At 63.1% G+C, this 26,723-nt stretch overlaps 4 protein-coding genes across 9 annotated transcripts in view; all 4 read left to right on the plus strand.

Annotated features, from left to right (window-relative positions):
* The window catches only part of SIK3 (SIK family kinase 3), a 51,902-nt gene extending 35,788 nt beyond the window's left edge, over positions 1-16,114 (plus strand). For 3 of the 5 annotated variants that reach the window (XM_080357889.1, XM_080357885.1, XM_080357886.1), the window contains exons 14-25: positions 438-508; positions 3,327-3,470; positions 6,305-6,455; positions 7,047-7,172; positions 7,436-7,521; positions 8,172-8,281; positions 8,716-9,064; positions 9,215-10,080; positions 13,168-13,331; positions 13,977-14,109; positions 14,270-14,427; positions 14,660-16,114. In XM_080357889.1, the coding sequence (XP_080214015.1) occupies positions 438-508; positions 3,327-3,470; positions 6,305-6,455; positions 7,047-7,172; positions 7,436-7,521; positions 8,172-8,281; positions 8,716-9,064; positions 9,215-10,080; positions 13,168-13,331; positions 13,977-14,109; positions 14,270-14,418 (2,349 nt within the window). In that variant the 3' untranslated portion in view covers positions 14,419-14,427; positions 14,660-16,114. The remainder of the gene's footprint in view (positions 1-437; positions 509-3,326; positions 3,471-6,304; positions 6,456-7,046; positions 7,173-7,435; positions 7,522-8,171; positions 8,282-8,715; positions 9,065-9,214; positions 10,081-13,167; positions 13,332-13,976; positions 14,110-14,269; positions 14,428-14,659) is intronic. The other 2 variants (XM_080357887.1, XM_080357888.1) reach the window with 1 other exon arrangement.
* A 687-nt stretch (positions 16,115-16,801) lies between these two features.
* On the plus strand, positions 16,802-18,316 carry APOA1 (apolipoprotein A1). The gene is made up of 4 exons (XM_080357904.1): positions 16,802-16,946; positions 17,120-17,175; positions 17,448-17,601; positions 17,676-18,316. The coding sequence occupies exons 2-4, from the start codon at positions 17,133-17,135 to the stop codon at positions 18,271-18,273; spliced, it is 795 nt and encodes a 264-aa protein (XP_080214030.1). The 5' UTR covers positions 16,802-16,946; positions 17,120-17,132; the 3' UTR covers positions 18,274-18,316.
* Positions 18,317-20,142: 1,826 nt separating this feature from the next.
* On the plus strand, positions 20,143-21,397 carry LOC308048771 (uncharacterized protein; the record flags this gene model as incomplete). Its single annotated transcript, XM_080358077.1, has 3 exons — positions 20,143-20,191; positions 20,279-20,405; positions 20,476-21,397. 3 exons carry the CDS (start codon positions 20,143-20,145, stop codon positions 21,395-21,397), a joined length of 1,098 nt encoding a protein of 365 aa, XP_080214203.1.
* A 1,788-nt stretch (positions 21,398-23,185) lies between these two features.
* On the plus strand, positions 23,186-26,587 carry ZPR1 (ZPR1 zinc finger). 2 transcript variants are annotated; one of them, XM_080357838.1, is made up of 14 exons: positions 23,186-23,368; positions 23,562-23,681; positions 23,901-23,991; positions 24,154-24,224; positions 24,393-24,479; positions 24,547-24,669; positions 24,768-24,818; positions 24,908-24,974; positions 25,222-25,292; positions 25,482-25,571; positions 25,643-25,753; positions 25,846-25,932; positions 26,048-26,113; positions 26,336-26,587. In XM_080357838.1, the coding sequence occupies exons 1-14, from the start codon at positions 23,213-23,215 to the stop codon at positions 26,465-26,467; spliced, it is 1,323 nt and encodes a 440-aa protein (XP_080213964.1). In that variant the 5' UTR covers positions 23,186-23,212; the 3' UTR covers positions 26,468-26,587. The 2 variants fall into 2 exon arrangements, with proteins under 2 accessions (XP_080213964.1, XP_080213963.1); XM_080357837.1 differs by having other exon boundaries at positions 23,520-23,681; positions 26,336-26,584.
* Positions 26,588-26,723: the final 136 nt, after the last annotated feature.

The following is a 26,723-nucleotide window of genomic DNA, read 5'->3' on the forward strand; positions in this document are numbered from 1 at the left end:
GTGGGCTCGGTGTCGCGCTCTGGGAGCACTGCGGGGAGCGTGCCCGCTTGCTTCCTGAGGTTCCCCTGCGCCGCAGCAGTGGCTGCTGCTCTGTCCCCTCACACGAGAGTCACTGTGTCCTGGAGCCGGCGGCTGAGATGGTGTTGGTCTCTGGAACTGGCCAGAGGGTGGAGGACTTTTGATAAATGGTTGCTTTTCTTCTCCTTTGATCTAATAGAGAAAACTAAAACATCCAGCCAGCCGCGTGCATTCTGTCTTCCCTGATGCATCTGTATCAGTGAACTTTCCTGGTAGCACCCAAAGCAGCAGCAACCTTGTCCAGGCTGTCGCGACCGGGGCAGGCGTGTGGGTGGGGTCCCTGTTTGGGAAGGTGGGGTGTGCGGTGCGGGTGGGCTGCGCTCGCTGTGCTCTGAGCCCCGTGTCCCCTCTCCCCGCAGGCTGTCCCGGCCGTCACCCCTGTGGATGAGGAGAGCTCGGACGGAGAGCCGGATCAGGAGGCTGTGCAGAGGTAACTCCCAGTCTGCTCATGTTTGCCCTTGTTACCCTCCAAGAGGCTCATCCTGTGCTGTTCCACAGCCGAATTAAACACGAGCAGCCTCAGTGTTGATAACAGTGAAGGCGCGTCGCTGCTCTTGTTCTTGTGGGTGTTGATTACTGTCGGCAATTACTCCTCTGACACTACTGGGTGCTTCCAGAGCTGACATGGTTAGCTGTTTGAGCAGTAGCTTCTCCAGAAACTCTGAAATCACTAAATTCCTTCGCTTAGTGTGCACCAGCATGCAACCCACACTAACCTGCAGACTGAGTGCTGAGTGATTCACCCTCCCTGCTGGGCAATGGGCTAGGAAGATCTCATCTGTGGCCTTGGGTGTCGATGCAGCTTTTGTATCAAGACGTGCAGTAAACATCCAACTCTGATGCCTTAAAGTGAGATTGCTGGGAATAGGGGTATCTCTAGCTTCTAATTTTAGGAGGAGGTCTTACAAAAATCTGCTCCAATAAGGGGAGAATCGTTAGATACCAGGCTGGAAACTTCTGTCCTCTTTGCTCCAAACACGTTCTGGGAAGTGGGTAGAATACGCTTGTACTTTCTCAGCCCATGGGAAACACTAACCGTGTCCTTGCTAACCCTTTCTTAGTAGCTTTTGTGTAGTTCCTTCTCTGCTAACCAGTTGGTGCACTACCCGTGGTGGGTTTGGTTACGGAGCGCTCCTTCTTGCACCTCAGACTTGCAAAGCTCTCTGGATTCCCCCAGCGTGTACGTTGGGTAAGGCAGCGTTTCCAGGGGCTGTGCTGGGGAGGACGGGCGCTGGGGCGGGCTGGCCCCCCAGCTCTCCTCTCAGCGCTCCCGAGAGGGGCGTTTGAACGGCGGTGTGTGCGGTGACAGGCTGTGCAGAGCGTGCGCTCAGGCTCCACTTGCCTGCTCGAGCTGCTCGCAGCCCTGCCGGAGCTGGTGCAGAGCACATCTTGTGTTTTCTGCCTAGTTCCTCACCGCAGGTCGGTCTGCTGCTCTCAGCAGTGCTGCCCTTGGTGCTTTTGTACCACATGTTCTTCTTCCAGCGCATGGCCCAAAAAAGCCCCGTCCAGGTGGTGTGTTGCTCTCCACCCCCTTATGTTGCAACATGTCGGTAGTCACCAGAGGAGAAGGGTAAATAGCACTAACATCAGGAACAGATGTAAATATTTAGCTTCTGAGAACACTGCTCCGAACATGCTGTATGCAGCCACCAGCGAGCACTTTCTGCCCTCCTTAATCTGACCTTGAAAACAGAGCGTAGTCTTTGCTCTGCTCCAGGGAACAGTCACATCTCCTCTGAGCTTTGGGGAACTTTCTTCCACCTGAAACCCTGTTAGAGCTCATGATTGGATTGTTCCCTGGAGGGCTGAAATAAAATGATCTTAGCAAACCACAGCTGTAAAGCTCTTTGGGAAGCTTTCCCCGCCTGCACCAAATGATTCTTAAACAGCTAATGGCATAGACTTTGGCAAGTTACTATGATGCTGAGTGCTCTTCCTTCTGTTAACTTGCTGTCTTCTGCTTAAGTGGCTTCCGCAGCTCGCAGAGGGAGGCTGGCTTTGGAGAAGGCAAGGTCTGCATTGCTTGCTGCTCTTCTCTGCGTCACCAGCTGCAGGGAGAAGGGGGACGCCGAGAGCTCCCCGCTAGGAGCCCTGGTGTCGCTGGCCGGGTGATCTTTGTCACAGTTACCACAGCTGCCTCCTCGCTGCCGGTTCACAGAGCAGCAGCGGTTAGTTTGCCAGCGGGCGTTCATCCTGCGCGGCCTTGAGCTGCTCCAATGCCAGCGCAGCTGTCCTGGCTCGGTGCTGGGCTCCTTATCTGCTCTGGCCCCAGGCCCCGGCCGCTCTGCTGCGCAGGAACAGCCCGTTCAGGGCAGCGCTCTCAGAGCTGTGCAGCCCATCCTCACATCCTTGCCAAAGCAGGGGCTCCCAGTTCTGCCCCGCTGCGTGCTCCCCAAGTCTTGAGGGGTTTGCAGCAGAACTGCAGCCTCCTGGGTGCAGAGCAGAGGCTGCTTGAGTCTGAGCTGCTGGCTCTGACTCCAGAGGAAGGACCCTCCAGCTGCTCCGTCTCCCTTGCTGGTTTGGCCATCGCGTCTCCGCTCCCTGCAGAGCGGAGCCAGGACTAGATGGCGCACTGGGACCAGGCTCACGCAGCCCTGCGCACTCCAGCGCCCTTCCTCACGCTCTTCCTCCTGCTCCGCAGGCAGACGGAGCCGCTAACATCCGTCACCGCTGCTGGGTGGCCCTGGTGCACCCTGCCCCGCTGTGACAAGCTGCTCCCAGCTGGATTCGGGACATCCCCGCGTAGCACTGGGTGCAAAGGGCGGGCTGGAGGCTGCAGCTGGGCCTGGCGCTGCCCTGCGCCCGTTTCTGCCCCGCTCTCACTGGGGTTATCTGTGTCCCGTCTCCTGGCCCCGTGCAGGCAGCAGGCTCAGCCGTGGGGCCGAGGCAGAGCTGCTGGACAGGGGTGAACCCACGCTGAGGACAGGGACTCACCGGTGTTCCCCAAGGGATATACCAGTGTTTGCCATGAAGTGGGGCTTTCCGATTGGGAAGAGCAAGTGGCTCCTCTTCCCTTCAGAGGCTGGCGGTGGCACACAAGCAGCTGACACTGTCCTTGTCCCCTGGGCACTGTGAGGCCGGTGATGCGACGGGCATGGGCAGCGTGTCCGTGGCGCGCTTCTCCCCGGCTGGTTCTGAGCGCTGCAGTGGGCATTCTTCCTTCCCGTTTGCTAGGGATTAGCTTAACGCTCCCTGTTTCTGGAGTACTCCCATCAGTCTCTTATAAAATGTGCTCCTGCTTGTTGCAGATACTTGGCAAATAGGTCAAAAAGGCACACTCTGGCAATGACCAACCCTACAGCTGAAATCCCTCCAGACTTGCAGAGGCAGCTAGGACAGCAGTCCTTCCGACCCCGGGCTTGGGCTCCACACCTGGTACCCGATCAGCACCGGTGAGTAATGGCACCGGCTGTTCGGGCAGCTTGGCGCCAGGAAACCTGCTCAGGTGCCGCCTGAACGGAGCACTGAGGACACCCCGCTTGGCAGGGAGGGGCGAGGAGGAGGCAGCGGGATGCAGCGGAGCCGCAGGGGCCGGGACGCGGGAGCTCTGCGCTGGCGCGGGCTCCCGGCCTCAAACACGGGCACCGCGGGGCAGGACCCGGCCGGCGCGGCCCCTCCGGGCCCCTGGCTGTGCCTGGAGGTGCCTTGTCAGAGTGGCTGGGTGGGCATAAGCGATTCGTTCTAGGGAAGAGCTGTCCTCTGTTGTGATGGTAGGTGTCAAGCTAGCGGTAGGTAGCAGATTTTCTGTGTAACATTGTTGGGGGCAGATGCAGGCAAAAGGCTGCACCCAGAGTCACGTACACCAGAGCTTCAAAACCTCACTGTTCTGCACCAGAGTTGTGTGTTTTGACTGCAAAGTCTCTTTGCAAAGCTCCTCAAGAGTCACTTCATTTCTGATCTGAACCCCTGATGGGAAAGCTGTGGGGAAAGGCAGCTGGGCTGGGAAGAGAACCACTGTTTGGGAAGGAGGGAACCGATGCAGATCGGATCTAAACACACCCAAAACATGCGAGTGAGCGCTCCTGATGGCGAGAGGTGTTAATTTGACACGGAGTCCTCGGCCCAGCAGCAAACTGGAGATGCTAATGCCACAGAGGGAGCTTAAAACCTGCGCTCTGAAGCTCTCGGTGCCGAGGGTGCAAACCAGCTGCAAGGTGCGGAGTTTGGGGCTCAGCTGCGGGGGAGACGCTCTCCTGCCAGGCCGGACGCTCAGCCGGCTCGCACTGGCAAGCTCCACAAAGCGCTTTTTATTGTGGCCAGATACCTGCTGAGCTGAGCACTGATGTAATCAGCAGAGACAGGTGAACTCTGAGCAGAGAGCCGGTGCTAGTGCCACGCTGGAACTGTGGCAAGCCCGATAAGCACCCCTCTGCCCTCAGGTTACTCCCTCCCGAGGTGCTTGGGGGTGGGACGAGCAGGGGGAAAGATTTCCAGGGTTACAGAAAAGCTGGATGGGAGGAGGAGCGCAGCTTGCAAAACCACCAGAATGTGCTGTGTCCTGCTTTAAGGATTGCTTCAAATGGAAAGGTAAGCCGGGGCACTCGCAGCGCAGGAATGGATTTTGTCCAAGATCGTTAAAACACGCCCTGTAAATCACTGGTGTCACACTCTTGGCTTTGGCGTCCTGAGGCTGTTTTGTTGCCCTGAACAGGGCGGTATCTGCTCCTTCCATGTTTTACCTGCAAAATCACAGAAACTTCATCTGACCGTGGCCTAAACGGATTGTCTGTGGTGTGTCCAAGGCACATATGGGACAGAAGCCATCAGCAGTCTTGTCACCACATAAACAGACCTCAGTTATTGAAGGGCACGGGGGATTATTTTAGCAGTTCACATATTTTAAACCACCTTCCTACATAGCACCCCAATTTGGTCACAATAACTTAGCATCTTGAAGCAGAATTGAAGAACAGGGACTGTACAAGACAGGATGGTTGTTCTGCCCTGGCCACATGGGTTTGGGAGCCTCAGCGTGACTTTCAGTAGCTCCTGCTTTCCATCAATAGAGCAGGAGATCCGGCGGGGCAGGGTAATGGATGGGATGGTGTGGCAGGGCAGGGGCGCAGCTCTGTCCTTGGATGAAAGTTGTGTGAGCGCTGTACAAGCTGAAGTACGTCCTGCTAAGGCAGACGCAGTGCCAAGAACTGAACTTGGCCTGCGGGGAACGCTCCAGCGTCGCGCACCTTCTGAGGCACAGCCTCCCCAGGGCTCGTTTGGCTTCATGGAACAGGCTTCAGTGCAGAGTCGGGAGCGGCCGCTGGCAGTGCCGCGGCTCAGCCAGACGGGTCGGGGCCGGCACGGCGGAGGTGCCGCCACGTGCGCCATCGAGGGCTGCGTGCTGGCTTCTACAGGCTGTGTTTGCACAGAACCATTGGGCTCTCAGAGAAACCCAGTTGCTCGTGGTGGTACACGAGGCACCTCATGGCCAGGCAGGGGCATAGTGCTTGACTTGGATAATGGGGAGCACCAGCTTTGGGAGAAAACAGCTCCTGACAAAAATCTGGCTCCCTCTGATGGTGAAGAAGGAGCCTCATTGTGCAGGGAAAGCGCTTGCGGCCCCTTGGGCGCAGTTGCTGCGATACTGGCTGCGGCTGCTTTTCACACGGACCCATTCAGTTGCCCAGTGCCAAGCATCCAGGCAACTGGGAGACTGGGCGTGAAGTGGCAGCTTGGTTCCTGCGTTAAAGCTTTCCCTGGCTCTGCACACTGAGGTTCCTGCCCTCTTTTAATTCAGAGCGTCCCCCAGCATGGACGCTGCGCCCCCTCCTCCTCGGGCTGCAGAACACGGCAGCTCCTGTCTCCGTGTGCCCCTCTGGTTTTCCACAGCCATCAGCTGTAGTTGGGGGCCCTGGGGAGCTGGAGGGCTCAGAAGTGGCTACTGAAGAGGTGCAGTTTGGATTTTTAAGGTGCCGGGTGGTTTCTGTAAACCTTTCCCATCTGAGGGATAGGTGCCTCTGCATGGATGGACAATGAGTTGTTCCCATTTGGGATCTGGTTTGTGGCTGAGTCCTCTCCAACCTCAAAACACACTTATCTGCCCAGGCACCCAGGATCCTTGGTTATCCTGCTTCCAGTTCACGGTGATTATGGCACTTTATTTCTTGACCTGAAACATGGTTTATTCTGGGTGAGTGGGCAGGCAGACCTTGGCACAGCTGCTGTAAATCACGTCTCTGTACTGGAGTTTGGTTTCTAGCCTCACTAACCCACTTCTCCATGTGTTCAGTTCTATTTACAAGGACTCAAACACGCTGCATCTCCCCACCGAACGCTTCTCCCCGGTCCGGCGCTTCTCCGATGGTGCTGCCAGCATCCAGGCTTTCAAAGCCCACCTGGAGAAGATGGGCAATAACAGCAGCATCAAACAGCTCCAGCAGGTAAAGGATGGCGCTGGGGGCCCCGGCACAGCCTGTGCAAGGGCTCTTTAGCATCTCAGCCTTGTGCTGCAGGATGCAAAAGGCCAAATCTTTACTGCTAATGGCTGAGGACACTCAGTGACAGTCCAGCCCGGGAGCTGCTCCTCTGTGTGTGCAGCAGCCCTGCTGAGCATGCTCCTAATGCACATGCTGTTCTCCTGGGGGCTCCCCCTTTTCTGGGGAGCTGCCAGGAGCTGATCCCTCCCCTCAGAGCTTGCAGTACACCGTATGCTGTTCCTGCACAGCCAGCATGTGTCTTAGCAATGGCTGGAGCGGGATTCGGCCCTGGTGGGGGGAGCTTCACCTTGCAGCACGGTAGATACAAGATGCTCCTTTCCTTACTAGAGCTCTGCGCTTGCATTTTGAAGGGAACATGATGGTACCAGCTGGGTGTTGTGTGCACCTGTTTCTGTTCTGCCGTGTTATTCCACACCCGATTCTGTTGCACGGAATGGATGAGGCTCTCTTGCCTGGCTGGCTAGGCTGCCTTTGCGCACAGCAGCTGTGCGGTGCAGGGAAGGGTCACTGGGGGGTGCGCTGGGCTCGTTGCAGGAGTGCGAGCAGCTTCAGAAGATGTATGGCGGGCACATGGACGAGAGGACGCTGGAGAAGACGCAGCAGCAGCACATGTTGTACCAGCAGGAGCAGCACCACCAGATTCTTCATCAGCAGATTCAGGTACTGAAGCCGTAGCCGTGTGCTGTGCGCTGCACGCGGCTGCTGCGCGGGCGCCGGGATCGAGGGGGCGGCTGGGTTGCTGCGCTCGCTGCGGGGAGAAGCGAGTCTGAAGGACGTGAGCAGTGGTGTTTGCAGAGCTGCGGCAGGGCCTGACCCTTGGGTCAGTCTGGATACGTCCTGCTTCGCCAATCAACGTTTTCTGAAGTTCTCAGCTGAGATGTTACTGATTGCAAACACTTGTTGTTTTCTGGTGCCTGGTTCAGGACTGTATCCGGCCGCCCCAGCCTTCTCCACCTTTGCAAGCTCCCTGTGAAAACCAGCCAGCTCTGCTCACTCACCAGCTTCAGAGGTACAGAAACTGCTTCAGGAGAGCTCTGGGGAATGGGTTTGACTCTTGCTCGAGCCCAGGGATGAGCTAACGCACGCTGGGGAGTCCGGGGCTGGGTTTGAAGTGTATGAAGTTGAAACTGGCACAGCCAGTTCCCAGGTGAGCGTGCCTGGTCCTTTTAGCTGCCTTCTGTCTGAAGGGCTTTCAGAAGCAGAGAAACACCATTCAAAGGCACAAATCCGCTTTGAACACAAGTGACAGTTCTGTCTTTTGACCGCCTTGAAAATGCATTGCCTTTGGTAGCCGGTTTCTCTCTGTGTTTCTGCTCGGGATTGCTGCTGGACTTGTCGCACCTTGCCAGGCTCTGGTTGGGTAACGGTCCTGGGCTGCAGCTGCGTTCTGCAGGGACAGAGGCTGGCAGGAGCTGAGCCTGCGCTGTCCTGTCCCACCTGTCTGGTGTAACCACCTGTTTGTGCTCGGAACCGGTGTGACCTGCGCAATGGGGCGGCTCTCGGAAGAGAAGCCGGGCTGTGGGGGGCTGGGGGTCCCAAACAAGGGCTCTGTGGCCTTTCCTTAAGAGAAACGCAGCGTTTGGCATCAGCTATGAACAGCTGAAAGGGCATCGGAATGAGGAGCGGGCGTGACGACAAGGTGCGTGTTTCCCGGTGCAGGTTACGGATCCAGCCATCCAGCCCGCCCCCGAACCACCCCAATAACCATCTGTTCAGGCAGCCCAACAGCAGCCCGCCCCCCGTGAGCAGCAGCGTGCTCCAGCCCCACGGTAAGACCCGGGAAACCAGCGGGGGGTGCCGGGGGCTCCGGTTCCCCCCTCCACAGCCCGGCCCTTGTGCAGTTTGCTGCTGATGTGCAGGATTCTCCATCTGGCAGCAAGGGCTGGTGTTACCGCACCCGCGAGGAGCTGCCAGCTGGAATGTGCTCTTGGGTTTCTTGTCATGAGATCCTCACTATCGCTCCGGGGGCGGGGAGGAAGTGCTGATATTCTCAGGCTTTTGCAAATCACTGTCAACTCCGCTTTGTTTCTGTTTCTGTGCGAGGGGCTGCAGCTGTGACCTTTGCACGCTGGCGCAGCGTGATGGAGGAGTCAGGAGGTGCTGTCCTCGCCGCCGATACTGGGACTCCCAGTATGGCCCAGCAGGGGGGCAGATCTCACTCCCGGGCCCCGGCGCGGGTGCTAAGAGTCTTTGTTGCTCATAGGTGCCACGTCCCAGTCCCAGTTCCAAGGGATGCCGTCCCACAGCACCATGTTCCCGCAGTCCGGTAACTGCTCCCCGCCCCCGGCCATGGGGCTGACGTGCCTGGCCCTGCAGCAGCAGCCGCAGCCCCAGCAGGTCACCATCCAGGTGCAGGAGCCTGGCGACATGGTGGGCGGCAGCCTGCTGCCGGGGGCCGCGCAGGGCCTGTCCTCGCACGCGCGGGCCGTGCCGCTCAGCCCCGGCGCTGGCCAGCTCCAGCTGCAGCACCGCGCCAGCCTCATGGCCTCGCTCAGCTACGGCCACCGCCAGCTGTCCAAGCAGCTCAGTGCCGACAGCGCCGAGTCGCACAGGTGAGGCCCATGGCGGGGATGGCGGAGCGGCTGGGAGCCGCGTTCCTCGCCGGCCCGGGGCAGCTCTGCTCGCCTCCTGAGCGAAGGCAGCTCAGCGCGCCCAGCCGAGCCGCCGCAGCACATTCACTTGTTCTTTCCTGTTCTTCACAGTCTGAACGTGAACAGGTATCCCCCCGGCAACTACGACCAGGTGCACTTACACCCCCACCTGTTCCCAGAGCAGCCTCGCGTTTCCCCCAGCAACTACAGCCCGTCCGGAGGAGTCGCCTTCTCCCCGGCTCAGCAAGCTCTCAAAGTCCCGCAGCTCGACCAGTATCCCGGCTTCCCTCAGAATGCACATCAGCAGCAGCAGCACTACACCGCATCGGCACTACAGCAAGCACTGTTGTCCCCAACGCCCCCCGACTACAGCCGACACCAGCAGGTACCGCACATCCTCCAAGGACTGCTCTCCCCCCGGCACTCGCTCACGGGGCACACGGACATGCGGCTGCCCCAGGCAGAATTTGCACAGCTCATCAAACGGCGGCAGCAGCAGCAAGAATTCCAGGAGTTGTTCAGGCACATGAGTCAAGGGGATGCTGGGAACATGGGCACCAGCGTGGGCCAGAACCTCTCGGAGCGCCAGTCCTTGTCTTTGCCTTATCAGAGCGCTGACGCCTACCACGCGCAGAACAGCCCCCAGCACCTCTTAAAAATGCGGGTGCAGGAATGTCTGCAGCAGGTCCCTGCGCCCGTGGCGCCGCACGGCTACGCGCACCAGCCGGCCCTGTTCCACTCGGAGAGCATGGAGGAGGACTGCGCCTGCGAGGGGGCCAGGGACAGCTTTCCAGACACTAAGAGCCCAAACACATTGACCAAAGGTGGCCACGACTCCTCTCTGCTCGTCAGCGCAGGAGGGCACGGGGACCCCGACTCCTTGCTAGGAACTGCTAATCCTGCGCAGGAGCTGGGGCCGCAGCAGTACAGACATCAGCCCGCTGCTGGATTCAGCAGGAGTAAGGTGCCCAGCAGAGGTAAGGCTGCTCTGCTCGCGTTGCCGCCGCTCCCTGTGCCGGCCGCCGGCCCTGCCTCCCGCGCAGGACGCTGCCCGGCACCGCCACGGCTCCCTGGCGTGTTTCGCATAGCATGGATTACCTAGATTCTTCTGGGCTTTTGTGGCTTTGAGGAAATTGCAGGCAGAGTTTGTCTAATAAAGAGCGTTAAATAAGAGGGGAGCCCGACCGGCTGCTTCTCTTCGTAGCCTGACCTACTTGTGCAGGCAGGTGAAGCCCCAGGCCAGCGTGCCGTGTCTTCCAGAGGCGCTGAGCGCTGCTCGGGTGTTTGTTCTTGTGATGTTCCTCCTTCCCTGTAAACAACGTGCTAGACGCAGTGGAGTTCTGCCATACCCCTAACTGCAGCGCTGTGTTCCTTCTATCAAAAACAGACCCCCAAGTCCGGGCGTTGCTGGAGCTTCCACAAACGGGCATAGTGTGAGCAGTGTGAACGTTTTGTGGCCAAGGCCGCCTTGCAGCAGCTCCTCTGGTGCTTTGGGAAGCGGCAGCAAGACCCAGTTTGAGCTGGGAGGCGCTGGTTCTGAGGACACAGAGTTTAAACTCGCCACGAGGCTCTGCAGACCTTTGCTGCTGCTTGGAAGCAGTTGCGCCTTTGCTCCTTGGTGGCTGTGTGGGCAGCAGCGCGCTGCGGGAGAGGGAAATTCCTGCCCAAGCTCTAATTAAGGCCTTACTGGAGCAAAACCACCATCCTAGCCCCTCACAAGGAGGGTTTGAAGAGAGGCTGCCCGGGCTGAGCTGGGCACATCAGTATTCACGGCAGCACCGCGTTCTGCTGCTCTGGAGCCACCAGCTTGGCCCTGGCGCGGAGGAGCGGTGTCCCAGCGCGGCTTTGTCTGGGGACACAGCGGCTTTGTTGGGAAAGGACCGGCTTGGAGCGAGCTCCTGGGCTGAGCGTGCGCCCGGAGCAGGGACAGGGACAGGGCACAGCTTCTCCCGGCTGCTCTTAAACGTTGCTTACTGATGTGTTTGCTGTCAGGTCTCCATTTCATTGCCTCACTTGAAGCAGAAAAGGGAAGAATCGCCCCAGCTTAGGCAGAGTTTGGAAACTGTGGAGGTGTGTTTTGCATCAAATCGAGAGTCTGTATCTTAAGATGATAGACCGTTAGGTGAACAACAGGATCTAATGAAGTCAGAAGATAAATTTCTGCCCCTGTACTGGTGCAGCCAGAACCGGTTACACAAGGGAAAAGGACTTTAGACCACAAGACTCTGTAAACGAGTAAAAACAAGTAAATGTTTACAAATAGTGTTGTATAAGACCTCTGACAGGGCTGTTTGGGGCCTCGGGTAGTAAACTGCTCACGCTGCCTTCCTCCTGGCTGCGATAACGTGTGGAATCAGAACCAAATGCTGCGGCAGCTGGCTGTGCGAGCCGCGAGCGCGCTGGCGTCTGGCGCACGTGTGGCACAGCGCTGGCACCCGGGCTGGCCTGGCCTGGCCCCGCGCGGCCCCAGGCGGTGCTGCTGGTGGCCGGGCCTGCTCAGCCGCGTCCCCACCTTTCCCAGCGTTGCCCGAAACTGTGTCACGAGGCGGCAGCTTCTGTTGAGACAGGGAGCATCACATCACATCTTCTGCCCCAGCTCACCACGTGCGTTTCCCTAGTGTAACTTTGCGGTGGCTGGGGAGTGTTTGTGCTTTCCAAGGGACTGCGCTGGCCCTGATCAGAAGTCCTGGCTCGTCTCTTGAGCATCTGCTGGAGGCCGTGAGAGTGCGGGCCCAATCTGTGTTTGGGCTGTGACTAAACCGCCTTTGAGCAGCTCTGCTCCAGTTCTGCTGCAGCCGGGGCTGGGAACGCTGCCCGTGGGAAAGCGGCCTGGCCGGGCGCTGCTGGAGCCGAGCTGGCGGCGCTGTCCTGCCGCAGTGCCAGTGCCACATGCTGCACCCCACGGAGGGACCCCGTCCCCATGGATGTGGGGCGAGAGGCTCCGCTGCCGGAGCGGGCTCAGGGCTCGGACAGGAGCTGCGAGGAGCTGGAGGAGCCGCGGCCCGCTCACCATTCCCCCAGCTGGAGCGGCGTCCGGCAGCGTGTGGGTGTCACCGCTGACCTCATGTTTTCCTCCTCGCGCTGCTGGGAAAGCGGCTGTTAACCGCGTGTAACCCCGCGGTTGTGCAAAGCCGGGGGAGGCTCCTGCCCGTGTCCGCGGGAGGAAGGGCAGCCAGGCCGCTGTGTGAGCCCTGCTCGGGGACCTGCCGCTGCGGGGACAGGGCCGTGTGCCCATCCTGCTGACCCTGCGGCCAGGGCTCTGTGGGGAGCGTCCTGGTGTTTCGCGGGAGCTGCGGGGTCCTGGCACAGCAGGGGGTCGCCTCCTGCTGCCCCGAGCCCCAGGGATGTCCCCGCAGCCCCGTCACCTCGGGGCACCTCCCGAGCGCTGGTGGCCACGTCCACCTGTTCGTGCTCCGCAGGACGACTCACCGGGAGCGAGCTGTTGACGTGCGCCGGGCCCAGCGATAGGCTTCTCCATAGCTCAGGACTTTTCAAAACATCGTGTACTTGATGACGGGAGGTTTTGCTGCATTGGAATGTAGCCTTTACCCCCGGTCACAAGAGCTTGCGGTGCAGATGGACTTTGCCAGGCCGAACACTCGTTTGCTCCTACAGCCAGATTGTAGGAGGGCAGGGAGAAGTCATCTGATAAAAGCAAACCTCCTGGCCAACTCCTCCAGCAAGATTAAGTTGCTTGCAATTGCCAGGGGGCCCTGCTGGAGCGTCCCGAGGTGGAGGCCGGGGGGAGGCTGCGCCCGCGCTCTTGTGAAACGCTGCGGGCAGCGCGGGGCGCGCTGGGGCTGGCGGGAGCGGTCGAGCTCTGCTTCCCCCCGCGCCACTCCTGGCCCTCTGCTCTCAGCCTCTCTTGTCGCCACAGCCGGAGGCAGCGGGCACGGAGACCATTTGGGGTCATTGGTGCTGGAGGGAGGACACTCCTGCCCGAGCGCCGCATCCCTTCCCAGAGCAGCATCGCGTCTCAGACCCACAGCTCCGCGGTGCCGCGTGGTGCCAGGAGCCACATGGTCGTTGTACTAATGTGCCCTTTGTCTTGTCTGGTTTTCAAGAGTCCATCGTAGGGAACTGCATGGACAGGAGTTCCCCCAGCCAAGCCATGCAGGTGCCTGACCACAACGGGCTGGGCTACCCCGTGCGACCCGCCTCCAGCGAGCACCCGCGGCCCCGCACGCTGCAGAGACACCACACCATCCAGAACAGCGATGATGCCTACGTAGGTTTGCAGACCCTCTGCCCGGCGGGGCGCAGGGAGCGCGCGGGGACGTGCAGGGTGTCACACAGACTGGCAGCGTCCCGCTCTGCGGGGCTGCTGGCACCGAAAAGCTTTGGGGACGCTTCACTCAGCACATCAAGTCAGTGTAACACTCAGCATTTAGCAGGGACCCGCACAGGGTGCCGCTCGGCTCCAGGCTCAGCCCAGGGCTGTGCGCAGTGTCTTGTCTTTTTCCTGCGTGGTCCTTCTGCTGGAACAACCAGGGCTGCCCCAGGCCTGGCTGGGCCACAGGCGGCTCTGCACACACAGCCCGGCTTTGGGCTCTGCAGTGCTGCTAAATGAGCGTAGACAAGCTCAGACTTTGACTGAGAGCAGCGAGCGGCTGCTCCGCTTCCCCTGTGTTATGGGCTGTGGGAAACTGTCCTGCCAAAATCCCGCTGTGCTCTTTGCCACAGCGAAGGGCTGTTCCCTGGTTAGCGCAGCGTAGGTCTGGAGGGGGCTCAGCCTGTGCTGAGGGGACACGGGCTGCATGTTGCTCATGTACAGTTTTTCCTTGTACTTCGGCCCCTTGCTGCAGGCTTGTAGGGGAGCAGTGGGGCGCCCCGTCCTGAGCCCCCTGTGACGCGTGTCCCGCTGTCTCCGCAGGTGCAGTTAGATAACTTGCCTGGAATGAGTTTAATGGCAGGAAAAGCGCTGAGCTCTGCTCGGATGTCCGACGCCGTCCTCAGCCAGTCGTCACTCATGGCCAGCCAGCAGCTGCGCGACAGGGACAGCACGGGTGAGCACCTGTGACACCTGGCGCGGGGCGCTGGGGCTCTGGGCTTCCCTCAGGAGCGTGGGGCGGCTCCCCCTGCGGCATGCTGGCCCCGTCCCCACGCGGCAGCTGGGGCTCCGACGTTCTCCCTGGGCAAAGCCTGATGCTGTTTTCTGACTTGCAGAGTGCGGGGAGAGTTTGGAAGGTCAGGAGCACCTGGGCGACGGCAGCCAGCATCTCAACACCTGCTACCCAGCCACGTGTATCACGGATGTCCTGCTGAGCTACAAGCACCCGGAGGTGCCCTTTGGGATGGAGCAGGCCGGGGTGTAACCCCAGGGAGTGAGTATTGGCATCTTCTCTTCCCAGCTGCGCGCCCGGGGTTGCTCCGCGCTGCCCAGAGGCCTGTTGGCCTGACTTTGGTGTGTCCCCATCCCCTCGCTCCCAGGGAAACGCCGTCAGCTCTGGGCTGTCACTGCGGGACCGCAGCTCCCGCGTTCCACATTGGAGAGCTGCGGGAGCAGAGCAGCTGTTCCTGGTGTCTCCTAACGCCTCCGCTTCTCCTCTCTTGCAGGTTTTGTGTACAGCTTTGAAACGAAAAGGTCCATTTTAAACCAACAGTATCTAGCAGCATTGCGCCAAATTGCCGTAGTATTTCTGACTAACTGGAATACCATGGCCCCTTTCCTCAGCATCCGTTCATCCAGTGTGCTGTTCCTTCCGTTCCTTTCGGTTTTGCCACATTTGCCTGTAAGTCCAGCTACCACCGAAATAACCGGAGCCCCCGAGTCCTGCAGGGAGGCGGAGGATTCCCGGAGCCCGAGCGCCGTGTGGTGTGGAGCGAGCGGGGCCGGGGCCGCGGGGGGGACCCGGAGCCGCTGCTGAGGCCGCGCTGTCCCCGCTCCTGAGCCCCCGAGCTGGGGGCGCGGGGCCCGCCCTGGTGCAATACGCTTCTGTCTCATCTCTGTCTGCTCCTGGCCCCTCTGGCTGCCCAGGGGTCCCCTCCCGGCCCGCCTGCCGGTTCATTTTTCCCGGCTTCACGTAGGGAAGACAGATTTTCTTTTTCTTTGTTTTCTTGGCTTCTCCTCCTGATCATGTAGGAATTGTTTTTTTTTGGTAAATGTTGTTTTATTATTATTGTTATTAATAAAAGGCAAAAGGAATTTCTGTTTGAGAGAAATTTTTAACTAGATTCTGTTCTATATGAATTGTGACTTGCACCTTTTGTTCAAAGTATTTTATTTCTTTCGATGACATTGTACTTGTGGCTGGTTTCTCTCTCGTGCCAGTGGCGCCAGTGCTGTCTCCTGTGTGCATTCAGCCCCGTAGATCTCCTCCGTGTCCTTCCCGCGCTCCCCGTGCGGGGCAGAGCGCGGCCGCCCCGGCTTCGGGAGCAGCGGGGCTCACCGTTGCCTTTGGGACCTCACAACCTGTAGCTCCACTTCTTAGCGACACTTTTCTGGAATAGTTTTTTTTAATAAAAAACAAAAAAACACAACCAAACGGAAGCGCACCCAGCCCTCCTGAATTTGCACAGAAGGACACGCGAAACCAGCGCGGCAGGGGCGACTCCGCCGCCCTCACCGCTGCCCCCCGGTGCGGCGCGGCGCCCCGCGCTCCACGGCGGCGGGGGGGTCGGGCGCGGCGGCTCTCGCTCCGGCCCCTCGCTTCGGTTCCTTTTGTTTACATGACACTGTATTTCTGGGGGAGTCGACGGCCCCGCAGCAGCGCCCGGAACAGCAGGGACTCGCTTGACCGTGCCATCGCAGTACCACACTTTTTTATCATGGCTTTGTATTGTAGTAATCAATACGCGCAGTATATGTTGAATGTATATTAATATACTTTGCTATTATTTCTGTTTTTTGGAAATGTCAGAAGTATTTTTTTTTTTCTTCCTCATTTATGTTGGACTAAAAAAAAGAAAGTTTCGGTAAATCTTCAGTCCATTTTTTTTGTGGGTCACTTGCAACTCGTCAATTAGTTGGACAGTGGGATCATGACAAATAAAACCATGATGCTGATCTTCCCTCGCCTCCTGTTTGCCTGGTTGCTCGAGGCTGGCGCAGCAGCCCCGCGGCGCCGGGGCCGAAAGCTCAGGGTGCCGCAGCCCCACAGCCGCGTGTCCTCGCGCCATCTCCATGGGGTTTGCTGTGGCGCCAGAGCGCGGCCGGCTCTGCCGCAGCCTCCCCGGCCCTGTGCGGGCGCGAGCTGCACGGCTGCAGGTCACACCCAGGGTGTTAAGCGTGTCCTCCCAAAGCCCGCTTGCCTGGGGGTGATGCGTGAGGCTGGAGACCCCCCTGACCCCCCAGGTCAACCCCGTGTGCGGGTTCCTGTGGGTCCCTGGGCTGGTGCCGCTTTGGTTTGGCTTTGGGCTGGGGGGGTTTGGGTGCTGAGCCAGGCCGGGCTCTGCTGGGCTGAGCTTTGAGGGGAGAGCGCAGCGGGACGGGGGTGCTGGGAGCGGCAGTGGCGGTGAGCGGAGGACGAGGGGTCTGGGCACGTTGGGCCAAATCCCTGCGGGTATAAACCCCGTCCCTGGGCCGGCGGCCAATCCCCGGGGGCTGCCGAGGGGCCCCGGCCAGCAGGAATCTGGGTCAGCGGCGGCGTAAACAGGCTCCTTGGCCGGCGAGCCGCGTCCCACCGGGAGCCCCGTGTGCCGGGGCTGCCAAACCACCGCGCTGGCCCACACGCCTGATCCTTGAACCCTCAGCGCCACATGGGCTGTGCCGGGGAGCGAGTTCTTGGGCTGCGGCGCTGGCTTATCTCACCGGGAACTGCCCACAACGGCATAAATAGCGGCGGCGGGGACGCCGCGGCTCAGACGGGACGAGCAGCAGCACGGCAGCGACGGGACAGAGCCGGTGAGAGCCCGGGCTGCTCCGGCAGCTCCCGAGCCCCGCGGCACGGCCAGGACGCAGCGGCACGGGCAGAAGCCGCAGCCATCCCGCAGCCTCCAGCGCCGCGGGGACCCCTTGAGCCGGGGTGGGGGGCTCTGCTTCTGCCTCCCCACCCGACTCTCTCGCTCTGCCCCCAGGTTCAGCACCAAGATGAGAGCCGTGGTGGTGGCCCTCGCCCTGCTCTGCCTGACGGGTACGTCCGAACGCGGTGGCGGTTGGGGCGGGGGCGGCAGCGGCCGAAACCCCCTGGGACGGGACGGGACGGGGCAGCCCAGCCCCACGCGCGGCTGCTGAAGCGGCTGCCTGGCCAAGCGCTTTGCGAGTTCAGCTGCAGCCGAGCGGCTCCCCGGTCCCTCCCGAGCCGGGCAGGTCCCTGGGGGGGCAGCAGAGCTGGGGCTGCCCCCAGCACTGTCCCCAGCGCTGTCCCGCTGTCCGTCTGTCCTGAGCACCCCGCTCTCCCCGCAGGCACCCAGGCCCGCTCCTTCTGGCAGCACGATGAGCCCCAGGCGCCCCTGGACCGGCTCCGGGACATGGTGGACGTGTACCTGGAGACCGTGAAGGCCAGCGGCAAGGACGCCATCGCCCAGTTCGAGTCCTCTGCCGTGGGCAAACAGCTGGAGTAAGTGGGGGGCGCGTGGCGGGGCCGGCGGGGGGTCCCGGGCGCCGTGCCTGACTCCCCTGCCCTCCCCGCAGCCTGAAGCTGGCCGACAACCTGGACACGCTGTCCGCCGCCATGGCCAAGCTGCGCGAGGACATGACCCCCTACTACAAGGAGGTGCGGGAGATGTGGCTGAAGGACACCGAGAGCCTGCGCCAGGAGCTCAGCAAGGACCTGGAGGAGGTGAAGGAGAAGATCCGGCCCTTCCTGGACCAGTTCTCGGCCAAGTGGACGGAGGAGCTGGAGCAGTACCGGCAGCGCCTGGTGCCGCTGGCGCAGGAGCTGAAGGACATCACCAAGCAGAAGGTGGAGCTGATGCAGGAGCGGCTGACGCCGGTGGCCGAGGAGGCGCGGGACCGGCTGCGCGGGCACGTGGAGGAGCTGCGCAAGAACCTGGCGCCCTACAGCGACGAGCTACGCCAGAAGCTGAGCCAGAAGCTGGAGGAGATCCGCGACAAGGGCATCCCGCAGGCCGCCGAGTACCAGGCCAAGGTGGTGGAGCACCTGGGCAACCTGCGCGAGAAGCTGACCCCGCTGGCGCAGGACTTCAAGGAGCGCCTGACGCCCTACGCCGAGAGCCTCAAGACCCGCATCATCGCCCTCCTGGACGACTTCCAGAAGAGAGTGGCCTGAGCCGCCAGCTGGCCGGCCAGGGACGGCCCCGGCCCCTCCCGCAGCCCCCGGGGGCTCTGGGGACGAGCTGCGGGAGCCCCGGGCCGGGGCAACCCTGGGGGGCCTCCCTGGGGACCCCCCTGCTCCCCTCCCACTGCTCCCCTCCCCAAACCGGCGTTGGTCTCCGCTTTGCCAGCCTTTTGTCAAATAAACCTGACTTAAGTTATTGGAGCTCTCGGTCTTTGCAGTGGATGCTGGCGGGGGGGCTGGGTGGGGGGCGGAGAGGAGGGGACAGTTGCACATCCCCCGATGAGATCTGCAGCTGCCAATGGTGGCTCTTTGTGGCCCTTTGTGTCCCCCTGTCCCTGTCCTCACACACACACAGGTTGGTGCCAAGGGGGCGACAGTGACGGTCCCGTCCCCCCGGCGGTGGCTCCTCGTCTGTGGGGACGGGGGGACAGGACCCCAGTCAATAGACAGGGACGTGCCCAGAGGAGCTGGGAAGGTCCTGCCCAGCTCGATGTGGGCGCAGCCGGACCCGCACGGGCTGTGAGCGGGACCCCCTGAGCCCCCCATACACTGGGACCGGGCGGGGAGCGTCGCCTGCGCCTCGCGGGCGCTTTGCCCCTGGCTGTGTCCTGAGCCCTCGCGCTCCCGTGAGCGCCTGTTTGGGGTGGGACCGGCCCCTCGTCCCCGTGTTTGTGAGGGAACGTGTGCTGTGCTCTTTGTTCTGCTGTGGTCACACAACAACAGTAACACCCTCAGCTGCACCCGCCCCCGTGTTCTGTCGTGTTGTCAGAGTGCTGGATAACTTGGATAAACCCCCTTTCCAGATGGTTTCTTGGTGAAACTGTCCTGGCTGGAATAAAGCGAGTTTGGAGCGTATCGCCTGCCTAAGTTGGCTTTGGGGTGTCCCGGGGACAGCGGGACGGGCAGCGGGTACGGGGCTGGCGTGGGCACAGGCAGCTCGAGGGGACGGGGACACTCAGCGGCACCGGGACGGGACGGGGTGGCTGGGCTGTCCCCTCCAGCCATGGGGAACCGCAAGGGCTCTTTGGACCTTGGCATCGCCTGCTGCTCCCTTCCCTGCCCTTCGCCCCGCGGGACACGTCACACGCAGCGGGTCCGCAGGGCACGGGTGGGCTGGGCTGGGACACGCAGGGTCCCCACGGCCACCGTGGGCGGGTGGCACTGGTATGGTGCAGCATCCCCTGCCTGCGGGGCCCTGGCTGTTCCCAAAGGAGATTTGGGAGGGGGCAACGCTGTCCTGCACATTCTGACGTGTCCCCGTGCACCCATCGCAGCGTCACCCAGACCCCGTCCGTGCCAAACCGCGCACCCCAGGGACCCCACACCGCTGCGGCCATCGCTGCACCCCATGGGGTGCGGAGCTGGGGGCTGCCCCACGCCGTCCCTTCTGGTCCTGGGTCCCTGCCCGCAGGATGGGCTCACCACGGGCTGCCCGTGCACCCCCCAGGGCTGCGGGGACACCGGGGCTGCGGGGGACACGAGCGTTGTGGGTGACATCAGGGTTGCGAGTGACAGCAGGGACACGGGTGACGTCAGGGCTGTGGGTGACGGCAGGGACAGGGGTGACGTCAGGGCTGTGTGCACATCAGGCGCTTCCACGTCGCGACCTTGCTAAAGTCCAAGCCCGCCGCTGCTGTCACAGGCCTGCGTGGAAGCCACCGAGGCTGCTCAGCTGCATAAATAGCGGCCGAGCTCTCCCGGCACGTCAGGTACCGCACCCGGCGGCAGCGCAGGTGAGCGGCTGCACTGGGGACAGCTGGTGGCTGCGTCACCCCAGCTCCGGGTCACTGGGGGGCTGAGGGGCTGCTGGCCCTGGGGCTCCTTCCCGACCTATCTGCTCCGCAGGCAGCCCCGCTCAGCATGGCGCCCAAGGCGGCCGCCCTCGTCCTGCTGCTCCTTGTGGCCTCAGGTGAGTGACGTGCGGGTCCCCGGCAGGGATGGGGACCTGGTGTCCCCAGTACGGCCATGCTGGTGCCAACCCGGTGTCCCCTTGCAGGGGCACGGGCTGATGTGAACCCGGACGAGGTGGCCGGTGTGCTCTGGAAGTATTTCACCGAGCTGGGCAGCAACGCCAAGGACACGGTGGAGCAGCTGCAGCAGAGCGAGCTCACCAAGCAGCTCAAGTGAGTGGGGCGGCGGGCTGGGGGACGCGGCACGGGCAGCTCAGGGCTCTGACGTCCCCTCTGTCCCCAGCACCCTCCTGGAGAGCAACCTGCGCGGCGTCAACGCCTACGCCGAGGACCTGAAGCAGCGGCTGGTGCCCTTTGCTGTGGAGCTGCAGGCGCGGCTGGCGCAGGACTCGCAGCGCCTGAAGGAGCAGATCCGGCGCGAGCTGGAGGAGCTGCGTGCGCGCCTGGCGCCCTACGCCGACGAGGTGCACCAGCAGATCGGCTCCAACATCCGCCAGCTGCAGGCCAAGATGAGCCCCTACGCCGAGGAGCTGCGGGAGCGCGTGGACCGCGGCGCCGGGGAGCTGCGGCGGGCGCTGGAGCCCTACGCGGCCGAGCTGCGGGACGCGCTGCAGGACAACGCTGAGGGAGCCCAGGCCGCGCTGCGCGCCCAGGCTGAGCGGCTGCAGGCGCAGATCGACGGCGGCGTGGAGGCGCTGAAGGAGCGGCTGGCGCCCGTGGCCGACGAGCTGCAGGCGCAGGTGGCGCAGAGCGTGGCGGAGCTGCGGCAGGGGCTCGGCCCCTACGCGCGGGACGCGCAGGACGGGCTGGAGCGGCAGCTGCAGAGCCTGACGGCACAGACGGAGCGGGTGGCACAGGAGCTGCGCGCCCGCCTGGCCGGCAGCGCCGAGGAGCTGCGCGCCCAGCTCAGCCCGCTGGCGCAGGAGCTGCGGCGGGCGGCCGACGGCAAGGGGCTGCGGCAGCAGCTCGGCCCGCTGGCCCAGCGGCTGGAGGACAGCGTGGCGCAGACATTGGAGTCTTTCCGGCAGCGTGCGGCACCCGTCGGGGAGAGCTTCGGGCAGCAGCTGGTGCAGCGGCTGGAGGAGATGCAGGCCAAGCTGGACTCAGGCGCTGCCGGCGTGGAGGATCACCTGGAGCTGCTGGAGAGGGAGGTGCGGGACAAGGTGGCCGCCTTCCTCAGCACCGTCCCGCCGCCTGAGAACTGAGTCCCCAAGTGCCACGGGGTGCCCGTCTGTCCCCGGCGCCCGTGGCCACTGCCCGTGGCGGAAATAAACTGGTCACTTCAGATGCATGTGCTGGTTGTGTCCGTGTCCGCCCCAGCACCCGCCATGCGGCACCGGCAACTGCGGGCGTCAGGTCTGGCTGCTCCCGGGGGGAGCAAAGCCCCCAAGTTCCGGTCCTGGGAGTGGAGGTGGCGGGTGGGGTGGCGGGTACAGGGACGGTCACAGCCAGGTGAGCCCACGGCCCCACGTTCGGCCCAGCATCCCCAGCACTGGGACCAGCGCTCAGTGCAGCGAGGCCGGCACTGGTGGGGAGAGGCCCCGTGTCCCCAGCTCCAGGGGAGAGACGACGGTGCTGTGGGCACAACAAGAGCCCCGCGCCGCTCCGTGGGCTCCCACGCTGCTAGGAGCTGAGGGTGGGAGCTGAGGGTGCGGGGGCAGCCCCTGTGTCCGCAGGGCGAGGGAGCGGATGGACTTTGCTCCCCAGTGATTGCTCAGACTTCACCTGGACTCTGCCCCCAGCCCGGCCTCGCCGGGGGGACGCGGGTCCCAGGGGGTCCCTGTTTGCTGAGTCCAAGCAAACATTGGTCAGAGCAAACACTGCAGCGCTCTCCCCAGCTAAAACCCGGAGTCAGCAGCCGGCGCTGCTCACGCGGCCCCAGCTGAGCCCATTCCGTGTGTTATCCCGGGGAAAGGCGCCTTTCAGAGGGAACATGCCAATTGGGGGGTTCAGCAGCCCGCAGGCGGTTTGCAGCCCCCACGGGGGTCTGTGCTCTGATCTGCCCTGCGGATGTGGCCCCCGGCTGCTGCCACCCTGCCCCGGCACAGCCTGCGCTCCCAGCCCATCGCGGGCTCCCCTCAGCCCTATGGGGGCTGCAAACCCGTGCGGCAGCAGCCACAGCCCGTATCTCTGCCCCCATCCCACCGCTCTGCTCCCGGCCCGGGCGATGCTGGGGGGGCAGGCGTGGCCACCCCGTCACCTCCATGTCGTGTTTACCGGGAGGGCAGAGCCCACCCCCACCCACGTCTCATTGCTGGGGATCTAAAGGGGCGGTGGGGCCGCGGGAGGCAGCACCCGGCCCGGGGCTCCGTGAGCGCAGGGACCCTGTCCCGGGACAGCGTGTGAGTGCAGAGACCCTGTCCCCGGCTGCCACCGCGGCCCCTCGGCACACACCGACACACACCGGCCCGTTTCCTTTCCCCCGGGGACAGGAGCTCCCGGGAATGGCTCTTGTGGCTTTTATTGTGAGTCCGTTGGGCTCAGAGCGTGGCCAGCTGCCCTCACACCCCCGTGACCCGCGCAAGGGGGTGGAGCTCTCAGAAGTGCTGGTTTTCTAACTGCTTTGTGAAATTAGATGGAGATACGCCCTGCAAGGGGCCTTCCCACGGGAAGCGTTGCACTGGGAAGGAAACTACATCAGGTGAGGCAGCGGGAGGGCGTGAAAACCACCCACCAGACCTCACCCAGGAAACAGACCCTGGGAACGCTCAAGTCCCAAATTAACCTCGAGCGCACTCGCTATTCACGCTGCCCCGTCCGGGGGATCCGGTTCTGCGGGAGAGGAGCCCCGTGAGGCAGCCGGGGGACCGGCAGCCGGGGGACTGGCAGCCGCGGGTCGCGGGGATCGGGGGATCGCGGGGATCGGGGGGATCCGGGGTGCAGCGCATACACACGCCGCGGGAGCCGCACGGGCGCCGCCATGTTGGCCCAGGCGCGCCGCCTCACGTGACCGCGCCTCACGTGAACTCCTCCTCACGTGACCGCCCCACGTGCCGGCGCAGGCGCGGAGCCGCCGCAAGATGTCTGCGCTGGGCGCGGTGCAGCCGGCGGGGGCGGCCGGGGGGGCCCGGGCGGACCGGGGGGATCGGGAGCCGCTGTTCCGGCCCCTCAGCGCCGAGGACGGGGAGCAGCTCCCGGCCGAGATCGAGTCGCTCTGCATGAACTGCTTCCAAAACGTGAGGGGGCGGCGGGGCCTGCGGGGCGGCGGGACCGGACCGGAGCGGACCGGACCCGCCGGGGTGGGTGGGGTGTCCGGGGGACACGGGCCCGCCCGGGGCCCCGGGCCCGGAGGAGCCGGCTCCCAGCGTTGCCCTCGCTGCCGTGCAGGGGGTGACGCGGCTGCTGCTCACCAGGATCCCGTTCTTCAAGGAGATCATCGTCAGCTCCTTCTCCTGCGGCAGCTGCGGCTGGTCCAACACCGAGATCCAGTCCGCGGGCCGGGTGCAGGAGCAGGGCGTGCGCTACCGCCTGGCCGTCGCCTCCCGCCAGGTGAGCAGCCCGCCCCGCCTGCAGCTCTGCCCGCGCAGCCCGCTCCAGCAGTGAACCGCTCGTCTTCGGGGCCACCTGAGAAACCGTGTTATTCGTTCGGCAGTACCCATCCCAACCCCCGCGCACTCCCGGCGCTCTCCTGCACGAGCGCAGAGGCCGCGGGAGCTGCTGCTGGCGGGGGCTGCGTGTGGAACTCATGTGGAATTCATGTCGTGCCAGGACATGGACAGGCAGGTGGTGAAGACCGACTGCGCCACGGCCACGATTCCCGAGCTGGACTTCGAGATCCCGCCGTTCACGCAGAGGGGAGGTGGGTGAGGGGCTGCGCCCTCAGTCAGGGCTTGTCCTCCTGTCCGGGGACTCGACGCAGCTGCACGGGCCAGCGTGCCGGGGCGGGCAGGGCCAGCGGCAGGCGGCACCGCGGCGCTGCGGTTAACAAACCGCTCCATTGCTGCTTGCTTTCCTTCCCCAGTTCTCACCACCGTTGAAGGGATAATTGACAGAGCTATCGCGGGCCTGGAGCAGGACCAGCCCGTCCGCAGGGTGAGACGCTGTGACAGGGGCGGCTCCCCGGGGACGCCAGCTCGGCAAACGCTTGTTTTTGCACGCCGCTCATGGGAGCGTCACGGGCTCTCTGTGTGCGCCAGTGCCAGCACAGTCCCCAGCGCTGGCTGCCTGTGCTGTCCATCCCACACGTGTCCTATTTCACAGGCGACAGACGAAGGGGTGGCACAGAAAATCGAGGAGTTCATCGAGAGGCTGAGGCAGCTGAAGGAAGCACAGTCGCCCTTCACCTTGGTGAGTAGAACTGCAGCGCAGCCCCTGTGTGCAGGGGGAATGGCTGCTCAGGCCTCGCTGTCCACAGGTCATCGACGACCCCTCAGGGAACAGCTTCGTGGAGAACCCCCGTGCGCCGCAGCGCGATGACGCGCTCGTGGTCACCCACTACCGGAGGAGCCCCCAGCAGGCGGCCGCACTGGGGCTGCAGGTACCGGGCTGCTGTTTGTGTTCTCTGTCCCCTCACCCTCTGGGAGGCCCGAATTGAGGTGCAGGGGCTGACGCTGCTCCTGGCGTCCCCGCTCACAGGGAGAGGAGCTGGAGGAGCCGCCTGAGCCTGCCGAGGATCTACACAATGAGGTGGGTGATCCGCGGCACCTGGGCGGCTCTGGCGCCGGGATGGGCTGAGGGGCCATCCCAGTCCTGGCTGTGCCTGTCGCACAACACAGGTGCTGCAGTTCAACACCAACTGCCCCGAGTGCAACGCGCCCGCTCACACCAACATGAAGCTCGTGCGTATCCTTGGAGCGGGGTCTGCGGGGTGGGAGTCACTGTGTGTGCAGCGAGGTCTCCTCTTGCTGCGCCCCTTACAAATGGATAAATTAGCTCTGGCAGAGCTTGTCTGGATGCAGAGCCACCCCGGTGCTGCCCAGCACTTGCCGGCGAGTTCCTGCAGCGCAGGGGGAAGGGCTGGGGCAGGGGACAGGGCACACGCTTCTGCTTTGGGACCTTCTGCTGGGTTCTCCTTGACCACCCTGCACAGAGATCCCGCACTTCAAGGAGGTGATTATCATGGCCACCAACTGCGAGTCCTGCGGGCACAGGACAAACGAGGTGAGCTGGGGCGCGCCGCTCTGTGCTTTGCTGGGTGGGTGTTTCTCACAGACGCTTCACGGAGCGGCTGTTTGGGGAGGGACACTGTGTTTTCGCGCAGTGTCACAGCCGTAGAAGAGCTGACCGGCTTCTGGGCTGGGTGGAGTGACGGGGCTTCCGGGCGCCGGGAGCTGACTGCGGCTGTTGCAGGTGAAGTCCGGAGGAGCGATCGAGCCACAGGGGACCAGGATCACCCTGCGGATCACAGACCCGTCCGACATGACAAGGGACGTCCTGAAGGTACAGGGACCTTCAAACCCGCCCTGTCCTCCCTCAGCAGGTCCCTCACGGCTGCTCCTCTGTCCCTGCAGTCGGAGACGTGCAGCGTGGAGATCCCCGAGCTGGAGTTCGAGCTGGGGATGGGAGCGCTGGGGGGCAAGTTCACCACGCTGGAGGGGCTGCTGAAGGACGTGCGGGACCTGGTGAGTGGCCTGGGGGCTTAGAGGTGTCACTGCAGGGCTGGGTCCCCAATCCCGGACACCTGGGTCCCCTTTTACCGGCTCTGCTCCGGCAGGTGGAGCGGAACCCCTTCACGCTGGGGGACAGCTCTGCGCCCGATAGAACCCAGAAGCTGCAGGAATTCATCGGGAAGCTGCAGGAGGTGAGTGCGCTTGCAGTTTTCTGTGCAGAAGAACGTCAGAACAGCTGTGCTGCAAGTGGCTGGGGGCTGGGTGCTCTGGGGGGTCAGAAGGAGCCTGACCGCTCTGTTTGTGCAGATCATTGAGGGCCAGAGGACGGCTCACTTCGTCATGGATGACCCCGCGGGCAACAGCTACCTGCAGGTACGGCGGCACCCCGAGCCGAGCCCCCCGAATCTGGCTGTGTGAGCGGGTTTTCTGTCCTGGCGGGCAGGGTCTGCCCAGGGAGGGGAAGCTGTTTGTGGGAAGGGGCCGGGAGCAGCCTGAGCTCCTGAGGGAGCTGGGGGTGGATCTGGCCCGGAACCCCTTCCCATTTTGGGTGCTGTGCTGCCCTGGGGCTGTGATACGGGCTCTGTGTCCCCACAGAACGTGTTCGCCCCGGAGCAGGACCCGGAGCTGCGGGTGCAGCGCTACGAGCGCACGTTCCAGCAGAACGAGGACCTGGGGCTCAACGACATGAAGACCGAGGGCTACGAGGAGGAGGCCGGGAGCCGGTAGCAGCCGGAGCCTCTTCCCCGGTGGCCGCAGGGACCAGGACGGGTGCGGGGCCGGGGCTGCGTCCCCGGGGTGCGGGGGTGCCGGGGTGCGGGTCCCAATAAAGCTGGTGATAGAGCGACCGCGTCCGTGTGCTGCTGGCCCCGCCCGCCGCCCGGACCCCGCCCCTAGTCCCGCCCTCGCATAACATTGCTCCGCCCACCGCCAAGGCTCCGCCCATCTCCCGCCTACAAACAACATTGCTCCGCCCACAGGACGT

Source organism: Nesoenas mayeri (genome assembly GCF_963082525.1).
Source record: "Nesoenas mayeri genome assembly, chromosome: 22".
In the NCBI taxonomy this organism is placed as follows: domain Eukaryota; kingdom Metazoa; phylum Chordata; class Aves; order Columbiformes; family Columbidae; genus Nesoenas; species Nesoenas mayeri.